Source organism: Lepidochelys kempii, chromosome 10 (genome assembly GCF_965140285.1).
Source record: "Lepidochelys kempii isolate rLepKem1 chromosome 10, rLepKem1.hap1, whole genome shotgun sequence".
Taxonomy (NCBI): domain Eukaryota; kingdom Metazoa; phylum Chordata; order Testudines; family Cheloniidae; genus Lepidochelys; species Lepidochelys kempii.
The window spans coordinates 30,990,164-31,006,932 of record NC_136389.1 but is presented as its reverse complement, the minus strand read 5'-3'; the positions used below and the strand labels follow the sequence as shown (position 1 = coordinate 31,006,932).

General features: G+C 49.4%; 1 protein-coding gene across 2 annotated transcripts; it reads left to right on the top strand.

Annotated features, from left to right (window-relative positions):
- Nucleotides 1–2,217: 2,217 nt before the first annotated feature.
- WDR24 (WD repeat domain 24) lies at nucleotides 2,218–15,763 on the top strand. 2 transcript variants are annotated; one of them, XM_073362628.2, is made up of 11 exons: nucleotides 2,218–2,310; nucleotides 3,553–3,718; nucleotides 3,954–4,480; nucleotides 5,659–5,836; nucleotides 6,833–7,508; nucleotides 10,114–10,229; nucleotides 10,538–10,659; nucleotides 11,720–11,824; nucleotides 12,077–12,414; nucleotides 14,102–14,286; nucleotides 15,135–15,763. In XM_073362628.2, exons 3-11 carry the CDS (start codon nucleotides 4,000–4,002, stop codon nucleotides 15,301–15,303), a joined length of 2,370 nt encoding a protein of 789 aa, XP_073218729.1. In that variant the 5' UTR covers nucleotides 2,218–2,310; nucleotides 3,553–3,718; nucleotides 3,954–3,999; the 3' UTR covers nucleotides 15,304–15,763. The 2 variants fall into 2 exon arrangements, with proteins under 2 accessions (XP_073218729.1, XP_073218730.1); XM_073362629.2 differs by lacking the exon at nucleotides 3,553–3,718 and having other exon boundaries at nucleotides 2,235–2,310.
- Nucleotides 15,764–16,769: the final 1,006 nt, after the last annotated feature.

Here is a 16,769-nt window from a genome sequence, read left to right as displayed (position 1 = left end):
CCACACATACACAGGAAGGCATTCAAGTAAATAAGGCCATTTACAACTGATTGTTTCTGGAGCATCCTTAATGGCCTCCACTTAATATGTTTACATCAGTGATACAAGTTTATATCTTATTCTCCTAACTCCAGATATAGAAATAATACATGCAAACAAATAGGATGAACACACTTACTAGATTACAAGCTTTCTAATGACACCCTACAAGGGGTATTTAGCATAAAGAATATTCCAGTTATGTCATATTCATAAGCATATTTCCATAGAGTACAGGGAGTGGAACATCACAAAGGGATGTTGGAAACAAACAAACAAAAATGGTTTTTTCTCACCCAAAAGCTTACAGAAGTTCATACTAGCTGGAAAGCCTTCCAGCGGGGACCCCTCCCCCTAGTTCCAAAAGCTTCCTTTTTTCTTTCAAGTATTGTAGTTACTGTAAGCAGACATGAGGGTCAAAGAGATAATTTCTGTGTTGTGAGTTCTCCATTCTTATAACTCCCCCACCTTTTTAAGGATTACCCCCCAGATGGAGTGTAGACAAAACAGTCTCCTGTGTACGTGAGATTCGAACCATCTTTTAGGTGAATTGTAAATTTCTTGTGTCATAAATATAAAGGGAAGGGTAAAAACCTTTAAAATCCCTTCTAGCCAGAGGAAAAACCCTTTCACCTGTAAAGGGTTAAGAAGCTAGGATAACCTCGCTGGCACCTGACCACAATGACCAATGAGGAGACAAGATACTTTCAAAGCTGGAGGGGGGAGAAACAAAGGGTCTGGGTTGGTCTGTCTGGGTGATGCTTTTGCCGGGGACAGAACAGGAATGGAGTCTTAGAATTTAGTAAGTAATCTAGCTAGATATGTGTTAAATTATGATTTCTTTAAATGGCAGAAAAAATAAGCTGTGCTGAATGGAATGGATATTCCTGTTTTTGTGTCTTTTTGTAACTTAAGGTTTTGCCTAGAGGGATTCTCTATGTTTTGAATCCTGTAAGGTATTTAGAATCCTGATTTTACAGAGGTGATTCTTTTTACTTTTTCTTCTATTAAAATTCTTCTTTTAAGAAACTGAATGCTTTTTTTCATTGTTCTTAAGATCCAAGGGTTTGGGTCTGTGGTCACCTATGCAAATTGGTGAGGATTTTTATCAAACCTTCCCCAGAAAAAAGGGGGTAAGATTTGGGAGGATTTGGGGGGGAAAGACGTTTCCAAATGAACTCTTTCCCAGTAAACGGTGTAAGACGTTTGGTGGTGGTAGCAAAAGTCCAAGGGCAAAGGGTAAAATAGTTTGTACCTTGGGGAAGTTTTAACCTAAGCTGGTAAAAGTAAGCTTAGGAGGTTTTCATGCAGGTCCCCACATCTGTACCCTAGCGTTCAGAGCAGGGAAGGAACCTTGACATCTTGCTTCTGTGTACGTGCAGTTTGACTCCTCTTGGATATATGTAAATTCTTTATTTACAGTCTCCCTTGCTGGCGAATGATTGTTTCAGCAGTTAATAATTTTCTAACACCCATGTCAGTCCTTTGGCATCTCTGAGGAGCTACTCTGCAGGCCTTCCCCAGAATTATAACATATTTCAAAGTAACAAACATAGTAAAATCTCCTAGCTTTACACACAGTGCTGTTACACACATTTTAACAGACCAATGATGTTCAGCAGATTATGAGTTTTCAAATGATACCTCACAAGGCATACAATATCATAACCATATAAAAGTGGTGAACAGGGGGTACAGGGTGTCATATGGGGTGCCACAAGTACTCCTTTTCTTTTTATATGGGGTACAGGATCTCCCATTAGCAAGGGGAGCCCTACCTTTAGGAAAACTAACCAGGAGAACCCATTCAGCCTCAGGCCTAAGCCTAGTGCAGGAATCTCTACCCTTAGTAACCCTAATCCCAGCCCAGGGAGCCTTTAGCTTTCCCTAGCCTTTAGTAACCCTAGCTGGGGGACCCAACGGGCACCAAGTGTAACCCTAGTCCTGAAATCACTACCCAGAGTAACCCTGACCCTGGCCCGGGGAGCCCGACCTTCAGTAACCCCAGCTGGGGGACCCCAACGAGCCCCTGGCCTAGCCCTAGCCTGGGAATCCCTGTGCTTAGTACCCCTAAATCTAGCCGGGGAGCCCTCCCCTTAGTACCCCTTAAGCCCCCCGCTCCCTTCTCCCCCCCCCCTCTCCCTCTGCTGGGCTCCGGCCGGGCCTGGGGGCGGGGCGCTACCGGCGGCGGAAGGGCGGAGCGGAGCCCAGCGGCGTTTCCGTGCCGCGGCGGAGGAGGCGGACGGGCCCGAAGTTGTTCTGCTCCGCGCGGTAGGTGCCGGGCTCGGCCCCCAGCCCGGGCCCGCTTCTCCCGTGATCGCTGGGCCTGCTGCCCTTGCCCGAGCCACGCCCGGCCCGGCGGGGGGCCATGGGCTGCCGGGGGAGACCGAGGGGGCCGGGCGAGGGGGGGGCCATGGGCTGCCGGGGGAGACCGAGGGGGCCGGGCGAGGGGGGGTAAGGAAGAGGGGGGGGCCATGGGCTGCCGGGGGAGACCGAGGGGGCCGGGCGAGGGGGGGTAAGGAAGAGGGGGGGGCCATGGGCTGCCGGGGGAGACCGAGGGGGCCGGGCGAGGGGGGGTAAGGAAGAGGGGCCGGGGGGGAGGAAGAGAGTCGGGGGAGACCGGGGGGGGCCGGGAGGGAAGGAAGAGAGTTCGAGGGGACGGGGTGGGGGAGGAAGGGAGGTGAGAGGGACCATGGGTGGGGGTTAAGGTACAGGAGTAGGGGAGAAGGGGGATAAGGAAGAGAAGTGGGGGAGACCAAGGGCAGGGGGTTGTGGGGGGGGGGTAAGGAGGAAGGGCAGGAGGACTGAGAGGAGGGGCCTGAGGGGAGGGGGCAGGGGTAAGGAAGGGGGGGCCATGGGCTGCCAGGGAGGAGATGAGGATTAAGAAAGGGATTGGGAGGAGCTGTTCTAAGCAGGGAGACCCAGGCTTCTGGCCCCCTTGTAAAGAGCCCCATCACCCCAAACTGTCCACTGTTCTGCTAATCAGTAACCCATGGTGGCTCTGCCCTTCTTTGTAGGGAGCAACCAGACCCATGGCTGGAAGGATAGGCAACCAACTGCTTCGTTGTTTTGGCTCCCTCTCAACAGGGGGTTCCAATGTCCAAGGCTGTGGGTGAGGGGTTGTGGTCGCTGTGGTTGGCTGGAGAGCCATTATCTCATTACTTTGCTGTATGATTTGGGGCACCTTGAGGAACATTAGGGGGCAGAGAGTTGTGTTTGTGGCCCCTCCATGGTTGAGGTACGCAGTCTGTATGGAGAGCTTGCCCCATTCTTGCCTGTGTTATAGTTGTCTGGATAACAAAAACTACCTCCCTCTCTACTGCAGTCACTCTTCAGCTCTAAATTCACTATTAAAACAAAAATGAAATTTTCTCTGGTGCTTGCAACCACTTTGGGCATTATGACCTTTATGATGAAGTCTTGTATATCTTGTATTACTGAACAGTTCATTGGCTCACATCTGTCCTCATCACTGCATTTTGCCTTCTGAGGGATTCTTCTCTTGCTTTACAGGCCCATACTGACAGCGAGAGTTGTTCCTGCAAATGGGTTTTTTTTCTCAGATATTTGAATTAAGAAGGAAACTGAAATCTCTGAAAGGTTAACATGGACTTACTGGAAAGTACATGCAGGGGGTGACCAAAGAGACACCAAGGCTGAATCTGAGCTACTCTTTTAAGTAAGTGGCTGTGCAGTAGTTTCTGTAGTTAAAGACTGATTGATTAATGTGATCAGGGAAAGTGGTATGCAAGTCCGGTTGGAACAGTAGGAAGAGAATCCTAGATGCAGCATAAATCAATTCATTTGCTTTCAAGAAAGTTTTAATGAGGTCTGTAAACAGTTGGTGGAAATGGATTCACCTGTGAGAATGCTGCATGTGGAGCTGTGAGTCTCAAAGCCTTCTCTTTGGGCAGGGCATCCAGTGGTGTCTAAAAAGAGGAAGTCACACAGAGGACAACCATGGAGAAAATGGCCCGGGTTACCACTGCCCTTGGTGGCAACACCATCACTGGACGTACCATGTTCTGTCACCTGGATGCCCCTGCTAATGCCATCAGTGTGTGTCGTGATGCCGCTCAGGTGGTGGTAGCTGGTCGCAACATCTTCAAGATCTATTCAATAGATGAAGATCAGTTTGTGGAGAAACTAAACTTACGTGTTGGCCGTAAGCCATCCCTGAACTTCAGCTGTGCTGACGTGGTGTGGCATCAGATGGATGAGAACCTGTTGGCCACAGCAGCTACCAATGGTGTGGTTGTGACCTGGAACCTCGGGAAGCCATCCCGTAACAAACAGGACCAGCTGTTCACTGAACACAAGAGGACAGTTAACAAAGTGTGCTTCCATCCCACTGAGGTGTATATGCTCCTTAGTGGCTCCCAGGACGGCTATATGAAATGCTTTGACCTACGCAAGAAAGACTCTGTCAGCACCTTCTCTGGTAAGGGCTCTGGCCATGTCTACACTGCAGAGCCTATGCTGGGATAGGCTTCATAGTGTAGACACAGTGTAAGCTGACAGGAGGAGGAGTTCTTCCGATGTAGTAAAGCCATCTTCCCATACAGTGTTTAGCTAATGTGTCAGGAGAGTGCGTCTCTCGGCATAGTAGTGTCTCCACTGTGGGTTTTGTCGGCATAGCTATGTTGCTAGGGCTGTGGTTTTTTCACACTCCTAACCAACATAGCTATGCTAGTATAAGTTTTAAGTTTAGATCAAGCCCCAGTCTTGGGCCCACTTGGCCAGTGTTCTGTGCATTAGGATGCTTATAGCATATGCTGCAGGCTGGAGTTGTCAGTTATCACCTTAAATAAGGGGAAATACCAGATAATCCCCTATGTTCCAGGCCTTTGTCCCTCTCATTTTTTTGTGCTTCATTGTGGTAAAGATTTCCCCATTCTGGGGCAATGATGATCCAAGCAAGGGATTTGGGGACAGAGTCCCTGCTGGTGGGACTTCTAGTCCATAGCGGCCAGTAATGTAAGCCTATGTCATTATTATCTGGGATCTCAGGCTCATGACATGCAGCTTTTTGGTCTGATTTGAAAATTGTGTGTAGCTGATGTCTAGAGCTGCATTATCTGTGTCAGTTGTTAGGGTGGTGGTAGAGCTGTTGGGGGAGGGTGGATCTGCTTCCCATTGTCCCTGAATCATACCCTCTTCCCACCCACATCCCAATGCAGTTGCCCATATCTGGTGCCTTGAAGTCTGGTACCTTAGGAAAGCAGCGGTTTTGATGACACAGTTACTGCCTGGGTAAGGGAGATGCACAGGGATTTGGAGAGAGACTAGGACAAAAAAAAGTATGATGGACAGGTGCTGGATTGACAGCTCTGAAGTTTTCTATTTAGGGACTATGTAGGGCAGAGGCAGTGCCAGCTTTGCAAAGGAAACTGTTCTGAACCAGGGTGGCCACTGGTTTCCTTTGGAGCATTAGTAGAGGTGATTTTTGTTTTTCCTACACCCAGGGTGCACTGAGCTGAGTCCAGGAGTGAATCAGGCTGGCCTGCCATTGCAGCTTATTGTAGACCCTGTCTAGCAAACATGAGCGTTAACACTACCAGGGGGAATGACTTTGCTGGGGCCCTGTCGGATCTGGTCTACGTTCCTATTGTCCCTCAGGCCAGTCGGAAAGTGTGCGCGATGTGCAGTTTAGCATCCGTGATTACTTCACCTTTGCTGCAACCTTTGAGAATGGGAATGTGCAGCTGTGGGACATCCGCCGGCCAGACCGCTACGAGAGGATGTTCACAGCTCACAATGGGCCTGTCTTCTGCTGTGACTGGCATCTAGAGGACAGGTATGTGCTAACTGACCACCCCGGTTGAGCCCCGCTCTGCCCATGGCAATCATCCTGTCTTGTCAAAAAATTCCTGAAGGTGATGCCTTCACACAGTGGTTCTATGAAAACTGTGTGGTGGCGTGCTGAGAACTGGATGGTTACACAGCTCTCTCCTGAATATCGGAAGGAGCAGCATATCTTATAAAACAAGTCACTCTTGCTGTTCTGTGGGATAGCAAGCAGTAACTAGTAAACCAGAAGTGAGCTGCTGGAACTGGGCAATATCAGGTATGTCCATCGTGTTTCACCAACTTGATCAGCTCAGGGATTGAGAGAGCTGCTTTAAAACACAGCTTGCTTGTGTCTTAGGCACATTTGCCATCAGGTATCAACTGAGATTCACAGGGAGGAAATGTCAGATTTCCCAGTAAATAATTAATTTATACTGAAAAATGTTGCATGCAACTCCTGGACCCTGTACAGCTTCCTAGAACTCCTTGTCCATCTCACGCTGGGGAGCTATCTTCACAAGCTGAGAGAAGCACAAAGTACCTAAAATTAGCCTTTTTGTCCTCTGCTTTCATTTGTGGGAGGAGGAGGGGGCTGGAAGCCCCTCTCATTTTCACTGACTGAAATGGAAAGGACAGTTTGCCTTAAATCAGGGGAACCAAATTTTCTCAGCCAGGGGCTGTAGGGCCACACCTAATCTGAATAAAATGGAAGATATTGCATCCTCCCTTTTGTTTAATATGCAGGTGTAGTCTGTGGGAACTACAGGTCCCAGCATGCGCAGTTCCCTTTAAATACCTGCACACGGGGACCTGTAGTTTTGGTGAGCTATGCTAAAAGAGAGGGTGCCCAAGGCCTGTGCTTGGTTAGTGCCATGTGGCTGGCAGGCAGCACTCTGACCACCTTTGGCTTAAACGGCTTGCGTAAAAGCCAATAATCCAAGATCAACTTCCAGGACATTTCTCCAGTTAATGTTTCTGCTTGTTCCTTTCTCCCTGCTGCCAGGGGCTGGCTGGCGACAGGAGGCCGAGATAAGATGGTGAAGGTCTGGGACATGAACACCAACAGGGCCAAAGAGATCTACTGCGTGCAAACCATAGCCTCTGTGGCAAGGGTCAAGTGGCGACCTGAGTGCAAGTACCACATCGCCACCTGCTCCATGATGGTGGACCACAACATCTACGTGTGGGATGTGCGGCGCCCCTTCATCCCATCTGCCATGTTCGAAGAGCACAAGGACGTCACCACGGGTATTGTGTGGCGCCACCTGCATGATCCCTACTTCCTCCTCTCAGGCTCCAAGGACAGCACACTTTACCAGCACATCTTCAAGGACGCCAGCCAGCCCATCGACAGGGCCAACCCTGAGGGTCTGTGCTACAGCCTCTTTGGGGACCTGGCCTTTGCAGCCAAAGAAAGCCTGATCTCCTCCGACTCCAACCGCAAGCCCTACATTGGTGATAGGCGGCATCCCATCTTCTTCAAGCGCAAGCTGGACCCCACGGAGCAGTTCGAGTACATCTCTTCTTCCAGTGCCCTGAGTGTCTTTGAGACAGACCTGGAGAGCGGCAGCATGGATTGGTTTGTAAGAACAGCCAAGCAGTATGCGCTGGCGGGGAGGCCCCTGGCAGAGCTGTGTGACCACAACGCCAAGGTAGCCAAAGAGCTCGACCGCGACCAGGTACATGCAACCCTCTAACAGCCTGTGGAAAGGGAGAGGCAGGCTCTGCTTTTTATTAGCTGAGCCTACAAGCCAAAGTGGCTGGCATAGGAAGATTTGATCGTATGTATAGCCAGATACCGTAGACACAAACTGTGGAGACAGGTCGTGCGGGCTGCAGAGAATGTTTGGTTGTCTGCTGCCCTCTAATGGGAACAGCTGTGCATAGTGTAAATTTACATACATTTATTGCATCTCTGCTCTCTTAGCATAATACAGTAAACACAGTGATTTCCGAGCTATATCTGGCTGCTAATGTTTGATCTGACAAGGTGTCTCATGCAATCTCATTGGCCAGATTAATGCAGATTGGTTTGGATTGGAGTCCTGTCAGAAGGACTGTGCATGCTCCCTGATGGACAGCAAACAGGGAGCAATGGCAAACCACAGAGCACTGAGATGGGGAGAGCAGAGGTGGAGTGCTGCAGGCCTCTGTGTCAGTTCTGTCCTTATTTACTATCTTTGCTCTGGAACAGAGAGTAACCTGCACTTTCATGAAATTTGTAGGTGGTGCTAAACTGGGAAGAGTTGTGAGGACAGGGAAATGATGCTAAACTGGATTTAGATCAGAAATGTAGGGAGAAAACAATACAGTGACCTCCCCGTTGGGCAAATGGTGGTGGGGGCAGGGGGTGAAGAATGATCCTCCCCATACAGATTCAGTGAGGGTGGAGGGGAACCTAACAAAATGCAGAAAAGGTGTTAGATGGGCTACAACACCACCAGATCCTCAAAACTGTTCCCTGCTCCAGAGGAAGGGAGAAAGGTCTCTCTTTGATATGCTAGACCTAGTGAGTCTAGTACGATTCAATATTTTCATTAATGACTTGGAGGATGGAATGGAGAGCATGCGTATAAAATTTACAGATGACACTAGGCTGGGAGGTGTTGCAAGCACTTTGGAAGACAGCATTAGAATTCAAAATGACCTAGATAAGAGATTTGGTCTGAAATTAGCAAGATGAAATTCAATAAAAACAAGTGCAAGATAAATCACATGCACAAATACAGAAGGGGAACAACTGGTTAGGCAGCAGTAATGCAGAAAAAGATCTGGGAGTTACAGTGGATCACATTGAATATGAGCCAACAATATTTTGTGAAAAATGCAAATATTATTCTGGAGTGTATTAACAGGAGTATCATTTGCAACACATGGGAGGTATTTGTCCTGCTCTATTCCACACTCATGAGGCCTTAGCTGGAGTACTGTGTCAAGTTTTGAGCACCACACTTTGAGAAAGTTTTGGGCAAATTGAGAGTCCAGTCCAGAGGAAAACAACAAAAATGATGAATGGTTCAGAAAACCTGACCCAGGAGGAAAGGTTAAAAAGCTGGGTGTGTTTAGAGTCTTGAGAAAAGAATGAGGGGGGACCTGATAACAATCTTCAAATATGTTAAGGGCTGTTACAAAGAGACCAGTAAACAACTGTTATCCATGTCCACTCAAGGCAGAACAAGAAATAATGGGCTTAATCTGCAGTAAGGGAGATTTAGGTTCGATATTCGAAGGTTTTTCCTAAGGATAGATAAGTACTGGAATAGGTTACCAAGGGAGCTTGTGGAATTCCTATCACTGGAAGTTTTTAAGATCAGGTCGGACAGACACCTCTCAGGGGTGTTCTAGGTTTACTTGGTCCTGTCTCTCAGTGCAGGAGGCTGGACTAGCTGACCTCTTGAGCCCTACGTTTCTATGAATCAATGTTCTACATTCAGAAGTTTGTTTAAAGCCCTAGTATGGAAGCAGTGTTAGAGCTGGGAAGTGACCTGGAAATGTAGGTTGCCCGAGGGTTAAGCTCTTTCTGTTGTTTCTCTTTTCCTTTCTTTCCTCAAGAGTTGTTGCTGTGAGATGAGATGTGCTCCTCTCCCTGCTAAGGCCAGGGGCAGAAATGCACTGTCGTCAGCGTGCACCTAACACCTGCTAGTTGTGGGCTGACCTGTAGTCAGAGCTGTTCTGTCTTTTCTCCTCTCCCTTTGTCTCTGTCACATCTACTTCCCCTTTAGATGTCTCTCTCTTGCCGTCCCCTCTACTACAGAGTGCCCCTTGGTGCAGTGGGTCTTACCTTGCTCCTGCACAGGAGGAGCAGAATGAAACAGATAAGGAGCAGAGGTAGAATTGTCTGGACTGGGCACAAATTCACTCATGTGCAAGGAGATTTTAAAATAGCATAGAGCCCAACCAAGCACTGTTTGTGACAAGAAACTAACCCAAAGTAGAGCCCAGATCCCAGCACCCTATGGCTGTTCAGATCCAGGGCCAAACTTGACCTTGTTCCTCCCCGCGTAGCTATGCCAGTGTACCAGCACTTCTGGTGTTGTCCTGGGTTGCTGCCGGTTCTGTTACCTGAGAGATCTAGGGAACATTGCAAGGTGGATAGAAACTCTACATTGCAGCAGGTCCCCTCCCCACAGACACCACTGGTAAGGGACGATGCATGTCCTGCCCCATGCTTTCAGCTTGGGCCCTGAACTATGCTCCAGAAACCAACTTTCTGATGATGTTGCTTTGGTTGACAGACAGTGGTAACAATCTAACCCTTCCCCTCCTCTCTCTCCCTGGGGGCAGGTTGCCCAGACGTGGACGATGCTCCGAATTATTTACTCCAGCCCTGGCACTGTGCCCTCTGCTAACCTGAACCACAGCCTGGGGAAGGGCAGTACCTCCCTCCCACTCATGAACAGGTGAGCAGTCTAATCACTGCATCCCCTGACATGGCCGTGTTAAGGGGAAGTGGATGGGGAGGCCCGCACAGGCATACTGGGGATATGTGGGAACTTCACTGGCTGATAGGAAAGGGGGAACCACTCTAGAGATGGCTACTTAAACCAAGTTAGAGTCACTGCGGAGGAGCTGTTTACTTCCCACTGATCTAAGTCAGATGGGCCAGTTCCTTCATTCCCATCAGTTGAAAGCAGAGCGGCAGCTGCTGCTGCGGCCTCTTTCAGTGTGAGAAAGAAACGGGCTAATGTGGGCTTGGCTTCCTTCCTAGCTTTAACCTGAAGGACATACCATCAGGGATAGGCAACGAGTCCAGATTGGAGCGCAGCAAAGGAGAGAGCCGGTCCGAAAACATCCTCATGGATTCTTCCTCCACCTTAATCAACAACGATGGTAACATTTCAACGGCTGGGCCAACGGAGCATGCCAGTGGCTGGCTCAGTAATAGGAGTCCAAAGTGCTCACTGTTTGGAGTGCAATCCAGACAGTGGGGGGTTAAGTCACCGCCTGCCTGTAACCCTGGATGCCTCAAATGCTTTGCTACTGTAACTCCCTGCTTGGGACATTCACAGTCGGCAACAAGCATGATCCCAGCAGCCTGCCAGCAACACACCAGTCACGCTCCATGGTCTCTAGCAGCCTTGGTTACTACTCGCAGGGTAACCCTGGCACACTCCCAGTCATCTTCCCTGCTCCTAGCAGAATGCTGTCCCACAGCTACCCTTAACTATACCAGTGTTTCTCCGCTCTCAGGTACTGCTCTGGTCCTTTTGAACCCAACTGCCAGCCAGCAATTATCAGACACTCTTTTTGTCTTGGTTATTGTTAGCAGGTGACACAACCTCTCACTGGTCTGCATTGCACCGTGACGCCATCATCCTGTTAGGATGCAGTTCTAGTTCCAGTTAGCATCCCCCCTCCCAGAGAACTCTGTCCCAGCAAGACCAGCCAAATCATGGTTGCAGAACCTCAGGCATTTTGATCAGTGAACGTGCAAATTGTCTGCAGATCATTGGCCCAAGTCTCTTGAGGCTGGAGCCTGTCCCTTGGGATGGGATAGTGGTAAGAGCAGAGAACTGGGAGGCAGGACTGCACTGTGACATGCTGTGTGACCCGTGACATACCATTTTCCACACCTCTGTGTCTCAGTTTCCCCATCTGTGGAAGGGACAATGCTGCTGCCCTCCCTCTCTAAAGCGCTTTGAGGTCATTGCATAGAGGGTGCTTTACCCATGCAGAGCACTGTGCCTGTGTGACCCACCCCCAGCTCCAGCACCTAGGTCAGTTTGCTGATGGTGAGAGCAGAGGTTGGCAGCTGGGTTGTGGGTTTGTAAACAGCCTGCATTTTCCGCCAGAGTGGCACAGGGAAAGTCTGACAAGTTCTGCTGCTGTAGGGGTACCCTGACTTGTCTTCTCTCTCTCTGCTCTTCCTCCCCTTTCCATGCTCATCCAGAGAATGAGGAGACAGAGGGCAGTGACGTCCCTGCAGACTATCTCCTGGGGGATGTGGAGGGGGATGAGGATGAGCTGTACATGATGGACCATGAGAATCCCCATGGTGAGTTCTTTGTTCTGTGAGTGCACACGCATGACTGCAGTGCAGCTGGATATCAGCAGGAGGTGCTTGTATGTACTCACTGCACTAGAGAGGATGCCAGATCCCTCCTTGACCCCTTTCTCTGGTGGTGGTGTAGCTGTGTCTGTCCCAGGATATTAAAGAACAAAGTGAGTGATATTACCACACCCACCTTGTGTCTCCTTTATCTGTGGCACTAACCCTGCTCACTGAAGAGGGCATGTCTTTTTGCAGCCGAAGAACAGGAATACATCCTCCCTCAGGAAGCCTTTCCCCTGCGCCATGAAATAGTGGACAACCCCTCGGCCCTGGACCACCTGCAGGACAAGGCAGACTCTCCTCACGTCAGTGGCAACGAGGCCGAGACTGTGTCCCTGACGCCTGTGGAGTCCTTCTCCCTCATTTCAATCTCTCACTCGCTCTACGAGAACCGCCTGCCACCCGACTTTTTCAGCCCCATCGTCCGGGACATGCTCCTCTTCTACGCCGAGCAGGGGGATGTACAGATGGCGGTGTCCGTGCTCATCGTGCTGGGCGACCGGATCAGGAAAGAGATCGATGAGCAAACTCAGGTATAGCGCTGTAGGGAGGAGGCACTTCCCAGAGAGAGGCTTCTTCAGCAAAGCTGCTGCATACCCTCTCCCAGCAAACAGGGTTTGGAGACTCTCATAATAATCCCTCGTATTTCATCCAGAAGACCCCAGAGTGCTTTGCACACTCTCCCTGTAAAATACAAGAACCTCTTATCTATTAGCAAAATGCAGCCACCTCTGGGGTAGGGAATGTGGTTAACAGTGCACAGCGAAGTCCCACAACAGTGAAAGCAAATGCTGTATCCAGTTGAAACGGTAGATGTAATTCTCTGGAGTGGAGCTGGCCCAATCACTGGGGCTAACAACCCACTTCTGCAGAAAATGCCAGGGTGTCTAATGTCTCAGTACTGCCTCTGGTCTGAAAGGCAGTCTCACTAGGAGCACAGTACCTGCTTCCTGGCACCCTGGCATAGCACCAACTTGAAGGGAGGATAGACACCTGCAGCATCACCAGCACCATGAGATTTTCCTTGGAGACTCTTCTCCCTTCTGAGCACTGACCCTTTTGTCTTACAAGACATAAGGGAGCAGCATGGCTGCAGGCATGTGTCGTTGCTCCAGACTAGCTTGGTATATTTATTTGGGCTTGTGAAAACACAACTCTCCAGAGCTCTAAGTGCAGAACAGTTTGCCCTATACCAGGGCATACAAATAACTGCAGTTGACTCATTGTCAGTGCTCAGATCTTCTCCTTTCATCCAGTTGTCCCCCATGGAGAGCCCTGGGCAGACTTTGCATTGAGCAAACTCAGGCTCTGCTGGACTGGTAGGGGGAAATCCCAGAGTCGATGGCTGTCCACAGATAACAGCCAGATGTATCTATTGGCTCTCAGCTGTAATGCCCCAGCTAATCTCGAGTTGGAGAGAATGTGGCCCTACGATGCCTTTACAGATCAAACCCAACACCTTGAATGGTATCTGGAAGCCGGTGCTGATTTTGGCACACTGTCAGAGATGCTAAACAGACAGGCCCCAGCCAAAGTGTGAGAGCCTCAGGTGTAGCCTGCATTGGAGCACATTTCAGTAACTCAGTCTGGAAGTGACAAAGGCATGGACAGCTGTAAGGAAGCCCACATCAAGCATGAAGCTCCAAGCACAGATTGGGGAAGGCATTCCTGATACACTAACTGAAAGAGAGGTTGGTGGGTGTTGGTCGAGGGCCTAGTCTGGTAACCTGTTCCCACACAGCTTGGGAGCACTGTGCTGGAGAATTGTCACAGACTATATAGTAAGACCAAGCCACTCTAAATGAATAAGAAATAACGTTTCCAGCTGGAAAGGTACCACTGAGCAAGGAGTCCAGTTAGGCCATCGGTCTTACGGACTGTGAGTTAAGAATTTCTTGGGAGCAGAGTGAATCATGCTTTTGGCTTTAGTTTCTCTCTCTGACAATGCAAAGGCAGAAAGCTGCAGAGATCAGATCTCCTTTGGCGTGTTACCATCCCAGCTAACTGTATGTACTGTAGAATAACCAATGCATGAAGTAGCTAGATGGTATACCCTTCTGCACCCCTCCTTGTTTGGTCTAACATTTGATAGCCCCTTCTAAAGGTGATTTAACCTGAGGCTGGAGTCACAGGGAGGGGGTTTGGGTTCAGTAACTTTGCCCACAGACCCTGATGTGAACCAAGGCTAACTTAGGTGTTTGCCCCCCCACCCCACCCCAGGAGCACTGGTACACTTCCTATATCGACCTGCTGCAGCGCTTCCAGCTCTGGAATATCTCCAATGAGGTGATCAAACTGAGCACGTGCAGAGCCATCAACTGCCTCAACCAGGCCTCCACCACCCTGCACATCAACTGCAGCAACTGCAAGCGGCCGATGAGCAACAAGGGCTGGATCTGCGACAGGTGAGATGCTTTAGGGTGGAGGGGGAGTGGGGTGGGCACCTTCATTTTGCAAGGGTTTGTCTGGAGGTAGCTAATGCATTATCTTGATGTGATGTGATCTCCTACCCAGTTCAGTTTCCATTATTATTTGTTTGTACTTCAGTAGTACCTAGAGGCCCCCGTGGAGCTCACCCTATTGTGCATACACCCACAAAGAGAGGTCCTGCCCTGAAGAGCTTACTCTAAATACACCAGACACAAGTGGCAGGAAAACAGAGGCAGAGAGAGGTGAAGTGACTTGCTCAAGGTTACACAGTGGCCAATGGCAGCACTGGGAATAAAACCCACGTCCCTGTCAGAGCACTGTCCTAACCACTGAACCACACTGCACAGAGAAATACAATCTGCTGTTGCGGGGGTCCCTTGTGATCACTAACGATCTGTGCTGCTTCTGAATGGTAAACAGTCTCCCATGCATGTTCCCAGCCTGACCTGGGTTAAAGCTTCCTCCCCAAGGTTCTGTTGCTTCTTTATATGCTGTTCGATTTGTGGTTGATTTCATTGCTGGGAGGCATCCAGTGTCGGGCCCCAATATTATGTTTTTCCTGCTCTCTTGGGTTTCTGGTTTATAAACTCCCTGCCGTGTGCCAGCAAGAGCTCAAGATGATAGTGAAGGAGTTACAGGTTTGAGGTGTGGGCAGGGATTGACTGAGCTCACGCCCTGAGGAGTCTGCATTGATTGGAAGGGTTCCTTGATCCAGCTGGGAGCTGCGTGGTACATGCCACGGTTTCACTGCCTGAGCTGGCCGCTCACCCCAGGGTGCTTTCTTTGCAGCTGATTCAAGTGTAATCTTCTCTCTCTGGGCCAGGTGTCGGCAGTGTGCCAGCATGTGTGCGGTGTGCCACCATGTGGTGAAGGGCCTGTTTGTGTGGTGCCAGGGCTGCAGTCACGGTGGCCACCTGCAGCACATCATGAAATGGCTAGAGACCAGTTCACACTGTCCAGCGGGCTGTGGCCACCTCTGCGAATACACTTGAACTGAAAGGAACCAACCCGCAGCTGACGAGAGGTGGGATTCAGTCCCTGACCTGAATGGAACCCACAGGAGACTGATCGCTGGAGCCTCTGCTTGGGTGGAGGTTTTGGAGTTACAGCCACTTGCCAGGAGAGGCTGTTGGATTTTACAGAGGCGGCACCACTTGCAGGATGCTATCCTTGAACAGGATTGAGAGTGAGGCTGACTTTGTGTAGGGAAGGTTCCTCCACAATGCTTGAAATACAGTAAAGCCTGCAACATCCAAGAGCCTTCCTGGACAGCTTTTCCTAGTCATTGTCTTCTATTTATTTTTTGACTGGAGTGTAAATAATTTTGTATTAAAGGTACCGGAATATTGTGTAAACATAGTTCTTTATAAACCAATCTAATGAGCAAGAAAGTCTGAGCCGGACTCTGAGCTACAACTTGACTTTTATACTGAATAAAAAAAGAACAAAGTAGCCTCAGTGAGTCACTTGTTTGTATGCAGCTGCCACATGTGAATACATCCAAGAACGCTGCTTTGTCCAGCTCTGGCTGCATGTGCATAGCATCTTCGCTGATTCTCCTTGTGGAAAGGAGTCTAATGATCAATCCTGACCACAGTCTAATAGCCAACAATTCTTGGGAAAGGGGAGTTATTAACCTGATTCTCCAGCCCAGCCCCTAAATGCTGAGCATAAGGTAACCTGCAGTTGCCTCTGGAAAAAGAAAATCAGACAGATTGCATGCTTCATATTGAATAGGGCATAGCCTCTGGAGACTTAGGGAAAAGTTCTGATTAATTCACCAATTCACTTTTGATTTCAGCTGAACATCCTCTTGTTCCTGGAGAATCTGTAGAACTGAGACAGATGCCTTGGGGTGAGCAGAATCTACTTAATCCCAGAGCTAGGAGTCTGGAGTCACCACCCTGGTGTATGTGCTTAAACAAGTCACTTAACTTCTCCAAGCCTCCGTTTTCCTTATCTGTTAAATGGGCCTAAGCATCAAACTACTTTCAGAGGGAATCAGTTGAGAGTCAGTGTTTATATAGTGCTTTGAAAATGACAACTATACAGCTACAAAGGTCCCCAAATTGGCTAGAATGTGGGGGGGAGGTGCCCCTTTGGAGCAGATCCTACCATCCTGTCCTCATGGTCATAAACTTGTACCACCTGCCCAACGAGCACCTGGCTTGAAATGCTGATTAGCATGACCCATGTTGTACCAACTTTCAAGTTATCTGTGCTTCTTGATCCTCCTGCACAACTGCACCACCTCCCCCTTTAGGGTGGATGCTGGCAGGAACACCTCCTAGGCTCCTGCTCTTGTTGAACAGAATCCTCTATCCTTGGGCCCCCTAAATACTTTCACAGCCACAAGTTCTTGACATCCTTCCTATAGCCCCTTGCCATGCTGGCCCGGCATAGGAGGGAAGCAGCAGCAGCAACCAGCTAGCTTTTGCTTGTACTGATTAGGGTGACC

Bases quoted from the DNA above. Each gene is read 5' to 3' on its own strand.
- WDR24 (XM_073362628.2), top strand. From the start codon at position 4,000: ATGGAGAAAATGGCCCGGGTTACCACTGCCCTTGGTGGCAACACCATC. The intron at 7,509-10,113 runs GTACATGCAACC...CCCTGGGGGCAG, and splicing joins AAGAGCTCGACCGCGACCAG to GTTGCCCAGACGTGGACGAT. The intron at 11,825-12,076 runs GTGAGTTCTTTG...GTCTTTTTGCAG, and splicing joins GGACCATGAGAATCCCCATG to CCGAAGAACAGGAATACATC.